Genomic DNA, 18,320 nt, shown 5'->3' on the forward strand with positions numbered 1-18,320 from the left:
TTCTATAGCATATCATCCGTGCACTGTATTGTGTGTTCACCACCCAAGTCAAGTCTCCATCTTGACTTGGCCATTTATCTCCCCCACACCCTCCTCCGTCTCTCTTCCACCCCTCTTACCGCATCAGTCACTGTTGTCAGTGTCCATGAATTCCTTCTCATTTTTTTTCTTTTTTGCTCAGTCCCTCCCAGCCCCCCTACCCAGCCCACCCAAGCCCTGAGCTTTCAGTCTGCTCTCTATCTATGAGTCTGTCTCTGTTTTTCTTGTTAGTTCATTTTGTTCATTAGATTCCACTTGTGAGTGAAATCATATGGTATTTGTCTTTCTCTGACTGGCTTATTTCACTTAGTATAATGTTCTCTAGGTCCATCCATGTTGCAAAGGGTAAAATTTCCTTATTTTTTACAAGAGAGTAGTATTCCATTGTGTAAATGTACCACAGCATCTTTATCCATTCATCGACTAATGGACATGTGGGCTACTTCCAAATCTTAGCTATTGTAAATAGTGCTGCAACGAACATAGGGATGTATATATTCTTTCAAATTAGTGTTTTGAGTTTCTTCAGATAAATTCCCAGAAGTGAAATTGCTGAGTAATAAGGCAGTTCCATTTATAATTCTTTGAGGTAACTAAACATGACATTTTTTTAGGTTGCTCTTTATCTTTTAAAATTGCTATTGTTTAAAAAAATATTGCCATTGTTTTATAAAATAATCTTTAAACGTGCTATAATCACTAGAATAAATACTAAAAGTATTTGTCTAACTAGTAATATTTCATGACTTGTCCTTTGGGGAGGAAAACAAAATCTCAACATCAACAGAAATGCATTTCTTTTTTATAACTTTTGTATATATTTTTACTCCTTGCTGAATGAATTTGGAAATAGAAGGCATAATAATTCACTGACAATGGATAATATAAAAGTTTAAAAATTAGGAATTACACGCTTATTGAATATGATCTCTTTATTTAATATTGTATCTTGTCCTTCAGTGACTTGAATTCTACCTTGTGAAGAAAAAAGTTAAACCAATAAATTCTTACATATTACAATTAAATATGATATCATAGTATAGTATATGGTAGACTTTTATGAGATTTTTAACCTGATCTTCCTTTTTTTCCCATATTTTTGATATGCAATCAAGAAAACAAAGAGGTAAAGTACCATATTCTATGTTTGAATTTATTTGCAGTAGATTGTAATTTTATGAAGAAATTGAAAGACTTTTTAATGAATGTTTTTAGAAAGAAGAAACAGAAGGAGAGACTGAATACAAATTTGAATGGCAGAAAGGAGCCCCACGAGAAAAGTAAGAACTGGTTTTTCTTTTAAGATAAAATATATGTGATTAATTTTATCTGCTATCCTCCCTGGCTGTGTGGCTCAGTTGGTTAGAATGTCATCTGTAGACCAGAAGATTGCAAGGTTTGATTCCTGGTCAGGACACATGTCTAGGTTTTGGGTTCTATCCCTGGTCAGGGCACGTACGAAAAGAGACTAATCATTGTTTCTCCCCCTCTTTCTTTCCTACCCTTCCCCTCTCTCTAAAATCAATAAGTCTATCTTTGGGCAAAAATTTAAAATTTTTTTATCTGATATCCTATTTTATGTTGCCTTTTCATTCACTAAAGAAGGCATCTAGACTTCTAGTCAAGATGGAGGCATAGGTAAACATGACTCACCTCCTTACACAACCACAGCAAAAATTACAACTAAACTATAAAACATCTGTCACCCACAATTGTCAAAAATCGAGCTGTATGGAAGTCCAACAACCAAGGAATTAAAGAAATCACATTCATCCAGATGGGTGGAAGGGGCATAGATGCAGAATGGGTGGTCCCACACCCATGTGTGGTGGCTAAAAATTGGGAGGGATACCTTGGGAATGAGGGATCCTAGCCCTACACTAGACCACGTGGCCCAGGGTTCCAGTGCCAGGAATATAAGTCCCCATAACTTTTGACTGTAAAAGTCAGTGGGAGTTGGGGTGGCAGAAGAAACTGCAGGATTCTCAGGTGTCTCTTCCAAGGAGCCCACAGTGGACATAGGCAGACTCCCTCAGAGCTCCAGCATCAGGGCAGCAGCTTGAAGGGCAGCAGCTTGAAGGGCACCAGGGCACGTGGGGAGAAACTGAAGTGTCTGCCATCAGGGTGAGTGGCGGTAGACAGCTCCATTCTAGAAAAAATTCCAGAGGCCAGGCAGCAGCCACTGTCCCTTTTCTGAGCCCACCCCCACACAGAGCCACAGAGAGGCAACACCATATCAGAGATTCCATCAACCTGGTTCATGTGGGTTTCTGTGCCCTGGCAATTACCTGAGGCTCCACCCCATCCAACTTACTGGTGCACTTTTCTACAATAGGCTGCTTTACCAAGACAGGGAGTCAAAGCAGCTTTACCTAATACATAAAAACAAACAAGGGAGGCTACCAAAACAAGAAGACAAAGAAACATGGCCCAAATGAAAGAACAGAACAAAACTGCAGGGGAAAAAAGCAAACAAAACGGAGATAAGCTATCAGATGCAGAGTTCAAAACATTAGTTATTAGGATGCTCAAGGAACTCATGGGTACTTCAACAGCATAAAAAAGACCCAGGCAGAAATGAAGGTTACACTAAATGAAGTAAAAATTTACAGGGAATCACAGTGGAGTGGATAAAGCTGGGAATCAAATTGATCATTTGGAACAAAAGGAAGAAAAAAAACATTAAATCAGAAAAACAAAAAGAAAAAATGAGTCCAAAAACACAAGGACAGGCAAAGGAACCTCTGGGACAACTTCAAATATACCAACATTCGAATCATAGGGATGCTGAAAGGAAAAGAGAAAGAGCAAGAAATGGAAAACTCATTTGAAAAATAATGAAAGAAAACGTCCCTAATTTGGTGAAAGAAATAGACGTAAAAATGCAGGAAGCACAGAGTCCCAAACAAGATGGACACAAAGAGGACCACACCAAGACACATAATAATTAAAATGACAAAGGTTAAAGATCAAGAATCTTAAAAGCAGCAAGAGAAAAGCAGTGTTACCTACAAAGGAGTTCCGATAAGACTATCAGCTGGTTTCTCAAAAGAAATTTTGCAGGCTAGAAGGGACTGGAGAGAAGCATTCAAAGTGATGAAAAGCAAGAACGTACCTCCAAGATTACTCTATCCAGCAAAGCTATCATTTAGAATGGAAGGGCAGATAAAGTGCTTCCTAGACAAGGTAAAGCTAAAGGAGTTCCTCATCACCAAGCCATTATTATGTGAAATGTTAAAGGGACTTATTTAAGAAAAAGAAGATCAAAACCATGAACATTAAAATGGCAACAAATTTACAACTATTAACAACTGAATCTAAAAAACTGAATCATAGATATGGAGATCATTTGGAGAGGTATCAGTGGGGAGGGGGAAGGAGGAGAAGGGGGAAAAGTGAAAGGATTAAGCAGTATTAACTGTAGGTGCAGAATAGATGGGGATGTTAAGAACAGTATAGGAAATAGAGTAGCCAAGGAACTTATATGCATGACCCATGGACATGAGGGGAGGGGGATTGCCAGAGGGAATGGGGGTTATTGGGTGGAAGGGGCCAAAGGTGGGAAAATTGGGACAAATGTAATAGCATAATCAATAAAATATATTTTTACTAAAAGGCATCTAATATGAAAGCATTTTCAATGATTGTCTTACACAATTTGCTTGATACAGTATTAGTTTTATTTTTTTCATTTTTTAAAATTATAGTCATTAGACTGGACACTTAATAACTAAGTGGTATTTGGAAATACTAAATAATTTTTAGTTCTATATATTTATTACAGTTACACATTTTGTAATGTACCTAGAACTATGAAATTATTTTTCAGAATAACTGCTGTTTATTATAAAGTTATTTTTAATACTGTGTTTGTACATTTTTCTCTACTTAATAGATATGCCAAAGATGACATGAACATCCGAGATCAGCCCTTTGGTATTCAGGCAAGTGACACATATTTTACTTTGTAAGAATAATTTTTAATTAATAAGTACTTCTTTATATTGTTGTCCAAAAGGTATTTAAAATGCAGAGGGGCTCTGTGGTTTCTGTTTGTATCAGATAATAGGGAGACTAGGGGAGAAAATGTTAAATGTAATAAACACATTGTTGAAGGATAGAAATCAAAGTTTTGTAGTGAAGTTTGTAGTGAAAATGGTTTCCGCAGTTTTCAAAAAATTTGAGGAATTAGCTCAAAGTCCAGAGAAGATGCAAAACTATCTGTTTTGAACTGGGATAAGCTGTCATCAGAGGGCTATATCCTTGTTATGTATAACATTTTTTGGAACACTGCCACACTCATTTACTGATTGTCTTGTGGCTGCTGTCCTGCCACAGTGGCAGTTGAATAGTTGCAACAGAGACTTCTGGCTCATAAAGCTTAAAATATTTACTACTTAGCCCTTTATGAAAAGTTTGCCAGCCCCTGCTTCAAGAAATTGAAATTTCAAAGGAAACTTTTTTAAATTAGAGAATTTAAGATTAAGCCATAAGATAATTCTTTTTTGAAATTCTACCATTTCTTTTTGTATGATGTTATTTTATTGCCATAAAATAAGAGTCAAAAAGAAATAGATAGAACTTAGCTTAGCTTTTAGGCAGAATTTATAGTAAAAGGTTTTCATATTTGTATTAAATTATAAAATACGGTTGTGAAGTCTCTCTCTGGAGATCTTTTAAAAATTAGAATAATTTAATGTAAATTCTGTCAAAGAGTGGAGAATTGAACATTGGTTAGACTTAGTATTTTAATAACCAAAATCACATTCACTATTTCTCAGGTTCGAAATGTGAGGTGCATTAAGTGTCACAAATGGGGTCATGTCAACACAGACCGAGAATGTCCTTTGTTTGGTCTTTCTGGAATCAATGCAAGTTCAGTTCCTACTGATGGCTCAGGTAGGCACTAGACACAATTTGTTTGTTTGTTTTAGAATATATATCAAGGATAAATAAGGAAAGATAAAATAACATTTTTCTCTAATCTCTCTGGGTATTGTTTTAGTTGGGTTGGGTTGGGATTTTTGGACTAAGGCACATTCCCAAAATATAGTCAAACTCTGATCATGTGGTTTGAATTTCAAGGGTGATATTTCAGAATTAAATTTAATGTTTCTAGCCAAGGGCCCCTATGCAAGATATATTAAACAAAGTTTATCAGGCTACTAACCTAAATATGGCAGGAAGAAATGGTTATTTCTTGTTTTTATGTCCTTCTCAATTGTAAAAGTAGGTTGATCTAGAAGCCTCAGAAATCACCTCTCTTTAGTTTAGAGATAAAATCAAAATTGTGTTTTAAAAGATGTTAACTAGCCCTGGGTGGTGCAGCTCAGTGGATTGAGCGCCAGCCTGTGAACCGATAGGTAACTGGTTCGATTCCCAGTCAGGGTACATGCCTGGGTTGCAGGCCAGGTCCCCAGTTGAAGGCAAGTAAAACCCCTGTATCTCTTTCACATTGATGTTTCTCTTCCTGTCTTTCTTTCTCCCTTCCCCTTTCTCTAAAAGGGAACAAATAAAATCTTTAAAATATATATAATATTAAAAAATAAAAGATGTTAACTATGTTAAAAATTGGTGTTTACTTGAAAATTATTTACCTTCCTGCATTTTATTATCTACCTAAGAAAAATTGGTCTAATTTGGTTTGTATTATTTGTGTTCTTTTTATAAAACGATATTAAACTCAGTGGATTGAGCGCAGGCTGTGACCCAAAGTGTCACAGGTTCGATTCCCAGTCAGGATACATGCCTGGGTTGTAGGCCATGACCCCCAGCAACCACACATTGATGTTTCTCTCTCTCTCCTTCCCTTCCCTCTCTAAAATAAAATAAATAAATAAATAAATAATCTTTAAAAAGATATTAAAACTGAGAAGTTTTAAGTTAATTTATCAGTGCCTTGTTAGTATATTATTGAGACAGCCACACTAGTCCAACCATAACTCATGATAAAGTATAGTAGAAATAACCTGCTTAATCCTGAAACATTACACAGTTCATTTCACTTTTATCAGCTTCAACTCTTCATTGTAAAATAAGGATTTGAGCCCTAGCTGGGCATCTCAGTTGGTTACAGCATTGTCCCAATATGCCAAGGTTGTGGGTTCGATCCCTGGTTGGGGCACATACAAGAAACAACCAGTGAATGCATGGGTAGGTGAAACAATAAAGCAACGTTTCTCTGTCTCTCCCTTGCTTTCTCTCTAAAATTAATAAGTAAAAACATTTAAATAGGGATTTGATAGTATAACTAGGGGTTTTCAGTATTTTTTAAGCAGCTATAAAACCTTTTTTTCTGTCTAATTTTTTTTAAAGATATCTAACATGAAACCCAGTATATAGAACATATAAAGGCAGAGCTGCTCTATTTAAGCAAATGCTCTGGGCATGAACCCAATCCCCCGTTCATCTAGGCCTCTGATGCACCACATTATATACTTCCTGTCATCCATCGCCACCTCTGAGCCCAAGGTTCACCCCCAGTCAGCATATGACTTTTAGCTTCTCTTCTGTAGCTAGAGATCCTGCTTCCTTCCAGCAAGCCAAACGCAAGCTGTAGGATTCAAGATGCCAGTTCTCTTATTAGGAGTTTAAAAATTTGATCCATTATCAAGTTAGACTGTTTCTTTAATGGTGTTACAGATGTCAGAATGGGTAGAGGAAGTACTCAAATAGAATATTACATTGAGTTTTTTAAATCCTTATTGCTCTAAAAAAATAGAAGCCACATTTTAAGTAAGAGAAAACTATTTGCTCAGAGGTGAGAGAATACTGATACAGACCTTGGTCTGACAACCTCTGACAAAAAGAACATCCCATGGCTACTGCAATGCAGGTATCTTCAAGCCCACATACTATGCTCCTTGCTCCCCTGCCCCTACTTAACTGGTGAAAGAAGGGTGAGAGACCTCAAAGAAATAAAGCCCCAAAAGAAATGGGGGTGGAGTAGGTCTTATATGAAGAACCCATTGGCTCAGATATTTCTGACCAGTAATTTTACTCACAGGGATCTGTTATTACATATGAAAGTTATATTCTGTTTGCTGGAAGGGGTTGTGTCTTTATCTTTTCCTTCACTCCAGCCTTGTGGTGCCTTTTCAATTGCATGACTCCTGTGTTGGCTAGGGCTGGGCAGTGGTGGTAACTGTCTTTGTTGCTTGGCCTCATCTTTGATCCTAGTCTGAGAGAATGAGTAAGATAGACTCCAGACTTAGCCCTTTACTTAGTAATTGATTAGACCTACTTTCTCTTGAGTCGATATTAGAAAGTCTCCTACAACAGCTAAAAGAACTTGTGCTATTTAGTTAACCTATTTTTGAACCTCGTATTGAAAACAGTGAATTCAGATACAATGAAACTGGATTGGCTGTTTTTGAGCTCTCCATTTATACTTATTAACCTTACAGTAATTCAGTCATTCATTTTGTGCAATCAGAGTTTTTGGACCCCACTTATGGTGGGGTTTTACTGTATTTTTCAGTCGAAGGAACTTTTTCAAAATAAAGTAAATGGAGTAGGAAAATGCTCAAGTTTTTGGCTGCTATCAAGTTTTAACACATGTAACCACCCTGAGAAGTCTACAAATTAGTGACTCTTTCTCTCTGAATAAACTGAGCAGTGGAGGGGTGGAGGGGGTAGAGGATGAAAAGTATCACCTTTATTGAAATACTATAGTTAATATCTCTAATATATAAAATGTTCTTTCAAGTCAATATGAAAGAGCAAAATAGCAAAGGACATAAATACTGGTGGTTTACAAAAGGAGGAATTCAAATAGCCATAAAAGCTATGACAATATTTTCAACAACATTAATTACCAATTAAATGAAAACTAAAGTGATATATTATCTTTTTGCCCCTCAAATTTGGTAAAAATTTAAAACAACTATATGCCCAGTGTTAGAACAAGTGTAAAATTAACATTTTAATCTGATGTGATAAATTGAAGCAGCTTTTCTAAAGAGTGATTTGATGATATGTATCAAAAGCCTTAAAAACATGCATATTTTTACATACAAATTGAACTTCCAGGAATTTATAATAAAGTGATAAAGCAGATGCTCAAAGGTTTATAGTGATGAAATATTAGAAACAACCCTAAGTGTTCATCAGTAAAGGTAAAATAAACTCACTTGTTCAACAATTATTTATGGAGCACTTACTCTGTGCCAGGTATTTTTCTAGGCTCTAGGAATACAATGTCAAGACAGAAAAGGTCCTTCCTTTCATTATATTGGAAATGACAAAACAAATTTTTTTCTAAAATCCTAGGAAAGATTTTTTTAAAGATTTTATTTATTTTTAGAGAGAGGGGAAGGGAAGGAGAAAGAGAGGGAAAGAAACATCTATGTGAGTGGGGGGGATTCATACAACTGTAATTGAACAATAAAATAATTTTTTAAAAAAAGAAGAAAATCGATGTGAGAGAGAAGCATCTATTTATTGACTCTCATATACACCCCAACCAGAGACCAAGCCCACAACCCAGGTGTGTGCCCTACCAGGAATCGAACTGGTGACCTTCCACTTTGTGGGACAGTGCCCAACCAACTTAGCCATACCAGTCAGGGCACACAAAATGAATTGATAAATAAGAAAGCAGTAGGTATTAATAAAGTTCTATGATAAAATTAAATTGGATACTGTGATAACAACTAAATGGGGAGTAACTTTTTTAAAAAAAATTATTTATTTATTTTTAGAAAGAGGGAAAGGGAGGGAGGGAGAAACAGAGGGAGAGAAACAGTTGTCTTGTCCCCATGTCCTGATCAGGGACTCAACCTTCAGCCCAGGCGTGTGCCCTGACCAGGATTCTAACTGGTGACCTTTTGCTTTAAGGGATGATGCCCAACCAACTGAGCCATACTAGTCAGGGCAATGGGGAGTAACTTTTGATTTAAGTGGTCAGGAAGGCCTTCTCGGAGTAAGTGATGTTAAACTGAGATCTCTAAATGACAGGGAAAATGCAGCTATGCAAGATCTGAGAGAAGAGCATGTGGCATCTCAGGCAGAAAGAACAGCCTTCCGCCCAGAGGGAACCATAAATTCAGAGAAGCAATGTACTTAGTGGCTAAGAGCACAGACTGTGGTGCGATGGAGGTAGTAAATGCCTGATCTGGAACCCCAGCTCTGCTGCTTAGTAGCCACGTAACTTGAAACAGACTGCTTAACCACTCCGTGAGGTGTAAATGTGAGAACAAATACTGGTAAATATCTGAGAATATCTCAAAGCACTGAACTCTATGATAAAATTATGATAAAAACAAGTCAGTAACTTCCACCATTGCTGATACCACATTAGATGATATACCATATATTTCTGATGTACTGTCACAGCTGAAAGCCATCAGCTTCAGCTGTATGTAGGAACAATTGAAGATATGGGAAATAGTACTTTTATTTATTTGTTCTTTTATTTGTTTAAATTATGTTTTATTAATATTACAGTCATGAATTTATCCTAAAAGAATAATCATGGCTATGTCCAAAGATTTTATGCAAAGTATGTGTCTAATAGTAAAAGAGAGAACCTAAATACCTAATAAAAGGACATTAGATGAATAATTACGTGATGTTAACAAAGGAATACTACTATACAGCCATTAAAAATGATATGAAGACTGCTTAATGGTATGGATGTTGTTTTTAACATTTGGTCAAATAAAAACAGATTTTAAAACAAAGTAGTTATCCATTGGAGTTTCTTTTTTTTATCTTTAGGTAAAAATATAGACAGATACTTTTAGAAAAATGCCTAGAAGATGATTTCACAGAATATTAACAGCAGCTGTACATTTATAATTTTTAAGTGAATATTATTTTAAAAATTAAAAGTTACACATAGATATGTATAAGTTATTTTAAATTGTATTGCTCAATTAATACCTTTCAAGTTTGACCTAACTATAATAGGGCCACTTAACTAACTCTAACAGAAACTCTTCAACAACAAAATCAAAACTCTACTGTATCAAATAGGAAAGCAAATAATAATGATGTATTCTGAGTTTGCAGTGAAAAACAAACTCTCAATTTTCTAATCCACTTGCTGATTCAAGCTAAAAAAAATCTTTTCATTTACAAAAAAATCACCTATTGAATAATGTCTCACCAGTGAAAAGAGATTATTTTTGCAATAAGGCAGTTTCAGTGGACGCGGTTATCATGGGATAATCACACCCCTGGGGTATACAGCCTTCTGCCTGTAATCTCCCAGGAGTGTAATTATTTCCTGATAACCGTACCCCCTGGTGTTGCATTATTTCTATTATGAAATTCTTAGTTTAGTGTATAAAGTAACTTACTTTGATCACTGGAAACTACAAGGTGCTGTTAGAATGTTCCAGCTGTGAGGTTTACAGAGACCAGCTATAAGATTTACTTCTCCTTTACAAAGTAAAATTAGGCAATCAAAATGCTTCTTTTGGCTAAGCTGGTTTAGAATCTCTTCTATTGATAAGATCATCTTAACTTTGTAGGTTTTCACCCATTCTAGATACATCCAAATTATATGCAAAACTTGCAAGCCTCCGTGGTGACTGAATTTTTATGAAATATTTTTATATTATAACATAATTAAATGACCCACCCACCTGGCTTTTATCTATGGCCTTTATTCTTATCATAGACTATTACCATTGTCATTCATGTTTTTAATATATATCAAAGTTAAACATTTTAAAATTTGCAATGGGGTTTTCAACAAAGCGAGTGGGTTTCTTTGGGTGGGGGTTGTTTGTATTTCTGCTTTCTTCATAAATTTCATAGTTACATATACTTGTATGCCTCTACTTAGTCTTTTTGTTTTAATCTTGTTTGTGTTTCTTCTTAGTACTTTTTTTTATAGCAGTTTTAGGTTCACAGTAATATTGAGAGGAAAGTACAGAGATTTCCTATATATCCTCCACTCTCACAAATGTGTAGCCTCCCTCATTATCAACATCCCCTACAAGAGTGGTATCTTTGTTACAGCTGATCAAACTACATTGAAACATTATTGTCAGCCAAAGTACACAGTCTACCTAAGGGCTAACTCTTTGTGTTGTGCATTCTATGGGTTTGGACCAATGTATGGTGACATGTATCCACCATTATAGTACCATACAGAGTGGCTTCACTGCCCTAAAAATCCTCTGTGCCCTGCCTGTTTATCCTTCTCTCCCCTCCAACAATTGATTTTTTCCTGTCTCCACAGTTTTGTCTTTTCCTGAAGATCATATAGTTGGAATCATTCAGTATGTAGCCTTTTCTGATTGGCTTCTTTCACTTAGCTATATACATTTAAGTTTCCTCCATGTTTTTCATGGCTTCATAACTCATTTCTTCTCAGTGCTGAATTTCATTGTCTGGATGTATCCCAGTTTATTGATCCATTCACCTACTGAAGAGCATCTTAGTTACGGTACTTTCAGGTTTTGGCAATTATGAATAAAACGGCTATATGCAGGTTTTCATGTGGTCATAAATTTTCAGCTCCTTTGGGTCAATACCAATGAGTGTGATTGATTGCTGGATTGTGTGGTAAGTGTATGTTTAGTTTTATAAGCAATTGCAAACTGTCTTCTAAAATGGCTATACCATTTTGCATGCCCACTAGCAATGAATGAGAGTTTCCATTTTGCATTGTCAATGTTATGAATGTTGGCTATGCTAATAGATCTATAGTGGTATCCCATTTTGCATTTCCCCGATGACATGACGAAGTGCATCTTTTTAAAATTTATTTTTCCATTACCATTTATCCTCCTATATTCTCTTCCACCTCCACCCACCCCTTCCCCACTGCAGTCACCACACTATTGTCAGTGTCCATGAGTTCTTTCTCTTTTTTCTCTTTTTTTCTTTTTTGCTTAATCCCTCCATTCCCCCTAACCTGCACCCCCTCAGCTGTCAGCCTGCTCTCTCTCTATTTTTTTTAGAGAGAGAGGAAGGGAAGGAAAAGGAGAGGGACAGGAACATCAAAATGTGAGAGAAACATCAATCCATTGCCTCTTCCATGTGCCCCAGCCTAGGACAAGGCCCACAACCCAGGCATGTCCCCTGACCGGGAGTTGAACCAGTAATCCTTCACCTTGCAGAATGACACCCAACCCACTGAGCCACACCGATCAAGGCAAATCTGTCTCTATTTTGCTTGTTTTTTCAGTTTGTTCATTAGATTCCACATATGAGTGAAATCATGTGGTAATTGTCTTTGTCTGACTGGCTTATTTCACTTAGCATAATGTTCTCCAGTTCCATCTGTGCTGTTGAAAAGGGTGAAAGTTTCTTCTTTTTTATAGCCAAGTAGTATGCCATTGACAGTTCATCTTTTCATGTGCTTATTTGCCATCTGTATATCTTCTTGGTGAGGTGTCTGTTAAGGCTGTTAGATCATTTTTTTTTTAGAAAGTGTTTTTAAAACAGCTTTATTGAGTTATAATTTATACACCATACAGTTTACCTATTTAAAGTGTACAATTCAGTGGCTTTGAATTGCATGACTTTTAGTTTGTATATTCACAGAGTTGTACATTCATCACCGTAGTTTTAGAACATTTTCATTACTCCAGTAGGAAACTTCTCACTACCTAGTCTCCCTATAAAATGCCCCTATTGGGACATTTTATATGAAAGGAATCATACAGTATGTAGTAAAGAAAGTTGTTTTAATATCTCTTTCTTTGCCTTTAAATTTTACACTTTAACACAATGAAAATTGCATTGCTCCCCGCCTCCAACCCACACCCAAAATGCATACTTTCCAGCATCCTCTTTCTCCCCATGGAATCTGGACGTTGATATGCAACAATGTGCACAGAGTATTTATTGTTAACCAGGGAAGCTCATTCAAGCTGTCCAGAGTTTTTATTAGGGTTTCATTATATAGGCATGAGTGATGGAATCATTGGCCATGTGGTTGAACTCAACCTCTAGTCCCTGTGCCTTTCCTGGAGGTCAGACTGATAATCATGTGGCTCAAAGGCCGAGCCCTCTAGAATCACATGGTTGGTCTTTCTGGTATGGCCAGTCCCATCCTGAGTCATCTCCTTAATATAACCTATCTAAGGGCTCACCATGAGTCACCTTGTTAATATAAACTATTAGATTCCACCGTGAATAACAGAGATACTCCTGTCACCCAGGTAATTTTGAGGATTTAGAGGCTCATTCCCAGAAACTGGGGACGCGGGCCTGCCAAATTTTTTATTACACAGCAGTCGTATATTCATTTTCACTTAGTTTAAATATTTTTAAATTTCTCTTGAGACTTCTTCAATCCATGTTATTTAGAAGTGTGGTTTCATCTCCAAATGTTTCAGGATTGTTCTGGCTGTCTTTCTGTTATGATTTCTAGAGTTTTATTACATTATGGTCTGAGACCATTCTTTGCATGGTTTTTCTTCTTTTACATTTGTTAAAGTGCATTATATGGCCCAGAATTTGGTCTCTCTTGGTGAATATGAGCTTGAGAAGAAAGTGTATTATGCTGTTGTTGGATGAAGTACCTTATAAATGTCAGGTAGATCCAGTTGATGGATGGTGCTGTTCAGTTTAACTATATCCTGTTGATTTTCTGCCTCCTGGATCTGTCCATTTCTGTCAGAGGAGCATTGAAGTCTCTCAGCCATAATAGTGTATTTGTGTATTTGTAAAAACATTTCTATCAGTTTTTGCTTCACATATTTTGTTAGGTGCTTAGACATATGAGATTGTTGTGTCTTCTTGGAGAATCTCTTTTCTTTATGTAATTGGTTCTCTTTAAATCCTTGATAAAATTTCCTTGATCTGAAATCTGCCTTGTCTGAAATTAATAGATACTCCAGCTTTGTTTAATTACTGTTAGCTTGGTATCTGTTTCTCCATCCTTTTACTTTATTTGTCTTCATATTTAAAACGGGTTTCTTATATACAACATGCAGTTGGATCTTGTTTTTTTAATTTATTACTGATATAATTGGATTAAGATCTACCATATTTATAATTGTTTTTTATTTGTTGCCTTCATTCTTTACTTTTGGTCTTCCACTCTTCTGCTTTCTCTTTTAATTGAGCATTTTATATGATTCCATTTTCTTTTTTCTCTTAGCATATTAGTTATACCTATATTTAATTTAGTGGTTACCCTAGAAATTGCAGTAGAAATTTACAGTGAATCTAAGTCCACTTTCAAATAACACTATGTCAGTATCGTAAAACAGAGTAAACCCAGTTCCTTTTATATAAACCAGTTCCTCCCTCCTGTCCCTTTGCTGTCATGCATTTCATTTACCATAAGCAACAATCGTCCAATATGTTGTTACTATTGTCATTTGGAACAAGATGTTATCTGTTAGATCAGTTAAGAGTAAGAAAAATAAACTTTTATTTTACTTTCATTTATTCCTTCTCAAATGCTCTTTCTTTATGTAAATCTGAGTTTTTGTTTTGTTTTTTTAATCCTCACTCGAGGACATGCTTATTGTAGAGAGAAGGAAAGGGAGGGAGAGAAACATCAATGGGAGAGAGAAATATCAATTGGCTGCCTCTTACACTTGCTCCAGCTGGGGACCGAACCCGCAGCCCAGGCATATACCCTGACCAGGAATTGAACCCCAGACGTTTCAGTTCATGGGACAACATTCCAACTGAGCCATACCAGCCAGGGTGATCTGAGTTTTTGATCATCATTTTTCTCTGAAGAACTTTAGTCAATATTCCTTATAAGATAGATTTACTGGTGACAGATTCCTCAGTTTTTGTTTGATAAAGTATTTCTCCTTCACTTTTGAAGGATAATTTCACTGGATACAAAATTCTATGTTGGTGATTTTTTCTTTAAATAGTTTAAATATTTCACTCCACTCTCCTCTTGTTTGCGTGGTTTAAGAGAAGTCCGATTTAATTCTTATCCTTGTTCCTCTCTAGGTAATGGATTTCCCCACTTTCCTCCCCTCAGTATCTTTCAAGGATTTTGTCCTCATCTTTGATTTTCTGCTGTTCAAATATGATATCTCCAGGGGTGCGTGTGTGTTTTGTATTTTCTGCTTGATGTTTTCTGAGCTTCCTGAATCTGTGGTTGATGTCTGTCATTAGTCTTGAGAAATCTCAGGCATTATTTCAAATATTTCTTCTGTTGTTTTCTCTTCTTCTGGTATTCCTATTGTACATATGTTATACCTTTTATGTTGTCCAACAGTTGTTGGATATTCTGATTTCCTTTTTTTTTATTTTTTTCCATTTTCTTTCCCTTTGTTTTTCATTTGGGAATGTTATATTGACATATCTTAAAGCTTACTTATTCTTTCTCTAGTTGTGTCTAGGCTGCTAATGAGCTCATCAGAGGCATTCTTCATTTCCATTAGTGTTTCATATTTCTAGCATTTTCTTTAGATTCTTTCTTAGAGTTCCCATCTCTCTGCTTACATTATCCTTCTGTTCACATTATCCTTCTGTTCTTTCATATTGTCCACTTTTTCCAGTAAAGCTGTTAGCAGAGCAATCTTAGTTATTTTAAATTCCCAATAATGATAATTCCAGAATCTCCATCATGCTGTCTGATTCTGACGCTTGCTTTGTCTCTCCAGACTGTGGTTTTACCTTTTAGTGTGCTTGCAAAATTTTGTTGAAAGCCAGACATCATGTATCAGGTAGACAGAACTGAGGTAAATATGCTTTTAGTGTGAGGTTGTATGTTTATCTGGCTATGTGTTAGGTTGAGTTTACTCTTTATTGTAGCTAGATGTCAGAGGCTAAAATTTCCTCAAGCGTTCTTGTTTTTGTCTCCCTCAAGACTCCTTCTTTAATAGAGTCTGAGCCTTTTTTCAGTTGTAATCCCTTGATATTATACAGGAGCCCTATTGCTGTGGTGGTAAGATATGGGGGGAAGCAAAGCATTCTATAATCCTGTGCGCAGGTCTCATTCTTTTACTGAGCCTGTGCCCCTGGGCTGTAACCTTCACAAGTGCTCCTCAGCTTTTTCTCCCCATATAGGTTAGGCTCTGGGAAAGTAGCTTCCCTGAAGGGTAAGCATTTGTCCAGGACAACAGAATGCTCTGGATTTATTGCCAAATGGTTACTTTTTCTGTTCTTCTGTTGGAAGGGAAGTAGAAGGGGGTTGTCCTTTGTTGTTCATAGTGAAAACCTGGTGGGGGTCCTGGAGGGAAAACTCACAAAACAGTGGGAGTCCCATTAAGGTTGGGCCATCAGGAGTTTCAATTTTTCTTGGCAATTCTTGCTCAGTTTCCAGCAATAGTCAGTTATCTTTTCAGTAATCCTACCAGTTGCTGGCTCCACTGGTGGTTTCTGGTTCTGGCAAACTGTGATTCTCTGTCACTTGCCTTTCCCATTTTGGGGGTAGTAATTTGCTCTGTGACCTCAATTCTGTTATAGATCTACGAGAATTTATTGATTTCCAGTATTTTCAGCTTTTTTCTTTGTGAGAATAGGACTTTCAAGTGCCATGTGTATTGCATTGAAACCCAAAAGTTGTAAAAGCAAGATAAAAGTGAATAAACATTGAATCAAATTTGTTAACATCAGTTTCACTTGGCACTAATTTGACTAGGTTTTTCAGGCTTAAGTTACTATATGTTATTTTGCTATTTTTTCCAAATTTAACTATAATTTTAAAAATACTTGAAATTGTCTCATTAGGTAATGTGGAAAGTTTCACATTGTTAATAAAAGTAAATTTCAAGTTCCAAATGATGTTATTGGATATTCTTGATCATGTACAATATTTCTTTTTCTTTCTAATGCCTCAGTGTGAGATCCAGTAATACCACAGTGGCTCAAATGCTATCAATAAGTACTTAATATTTGAAATGTTTCTATCCAGTCTTGTTTACATCATAGTTTGTAGTGTGTTTAAACAATATGAAAATGAATAGCTAAATTAAAGAAAGCATTATTCTACACTTGTTGAAATATTTGTCCGCATATCAGTGTTCTTTCCCTTGTATAATTTTCCCTCACTCTTGGCTTAATTTTCTTGAAGATTTTTACACTAAGCCATAAGACTGATAGAAGTATTCTGCAGCAGAGCTCCCACATGCTACTTCTCTGTCTTTTCATCAACCTTTCATGTTGAAGGCATTTTTGATACTTGAAAACATGTTTGGGAAATTTGAAAAATAACTGTCAGATCACAGGCTTTGCTAGAAAGACACATACAAGCATACTGGAAGGACTTTCTGTAGAAAGAAAGATGATAAACTTGGTTGCCCTTCTGGCAGATCCTTCTGAATCTGTCATGGATTTTCCTTATGCAAATCCTTGAAGAACTTCAATTCTACCAGCATAGCTACTAGAAAGCCCTATATCTGATGGCAGAATTTTTTTTAAATCCTTCAACATTGGGAAAAAATACAATAAAAAAAAACTAAAAAAAAAGTAAAAGATAAAATAAAAATATAAATCCTCCAATGTAATTCTACTGCAGAAAAAGTATTTGTGTTACCAGAATGTCCTTAAAGCTTAACTCCTAAAATAAGCAGATGTGACCCTTGTTGGTATGTCTTAGTTAGTCACAAGTTCGATTCCCAGTTGGAGCACATGTAGGTTGCAGGATTCAGTCCTCAGTTGGGGTGTGTACAGGAGGCAACTAATCGATGTTTCACCTCCCTCTGTCTCTCATTAAATAAATACATACAGGGGGACCCCCCAAAAAATGAGAATTATCTTCTGGAGGGTGGGCCCCTTGTAGTGCAGGCTTCCCCTGCAAGGTGAGTGTTCTAGAAACCCATCTGTATCAGAGTACCAGTTGGTGTTGTTGTGAAGCTGCATTCAGCTTCAGTGAATTTTTTTGAAGACTCAACACATTGTCATTTCATGATGGGTGATCTACAAGCACACCTGCCCATACCGTTCACCCATTTTTTGACCAAAAACAGCATGTCCCCCCCCCCATGTCCCACCTTTCTGTTCACCTGGTCTCACCCTGAGTGACTTTTTTTGTTTACCTCCCTGGATGAAAAAAGTCTTCAAAGGGAAATAAATGCTTTGCCAGTGTCAAAGGGGTGAAACAAAAAATTGCAGAAGCGCTAAAAGGCATCAAATTCAACAAGTTCAAAAACTGTTTTGAACAGTGGAAATAACGTCTCAGTAGGTGTATTATATCCAATAGAGAGTGCTTTGAAGGTGACTGAAGTTTAAATATTTAAGAATAAATATACAATTTTTATAAGTAAATTCTGGGTTTATTGGGGTCCCCCTTATAAATAAATAAATAATAAATAATTTTTTTTAAAAAGCAGATATTTAAAAACTAATAAATAAAGTAACTAAGTGAAGTTAGGCACAATTTCTGTCCTTTATAACAT

The 18,320-nt window shown here is 36.1% G+C and overlaps 1 protein-coding gene across 1 annotated transcript in view; it reads left to right on the forward strand.

Moving 5' to 3' along the window:
* Window positions 1-18,320, forward strand: part of CIR1 (corepressor interacting with RBPJ, CIR1) — a 45,161-nt gene that overhangs the window by 9,443 nt on the left and 17,398 nt on the right. Inside the window, exons 4-7 of the mRNA XM_045845608.1 lie at window positions 1,155-1,165; window positions 1,255-1,319; window positions 3,935-3,983; window positions 4,821-4,938. Of these exons, the coding sequence (XP_045701564.1) occupies window positions 1,155-1,165; window positions 1,255-1,319; window positions 3,935-3,983; window positions 4,821-4,938 (243 nt within the window). The remainder of the gene's footprint in view (window positions 1-1,154; window positions 1,166-1,254; window positions 1,320-3,934; window positions 3,984-4,820; window positions 4,939-18,320) is intronic.

The sequence above is a fragment of the Phyllostomus hastatus genome, unplaced genomic scaffold (assembly GCF_019186645.2).
Source record: "Phyllostomus hastatus isolate PE091 unplaced genomic scaffold, TTU_PhHast_1.1 phas_contig_1, whole genome shotgun sequence".
Taxonomy (NCBI): domain Eukaryota; kingdom Metazoa; phylum Chordata; class Mammalia; order Chiroptera; family Phyllostomidae; genus Phyllostomus; species Phyllostomus hastatus.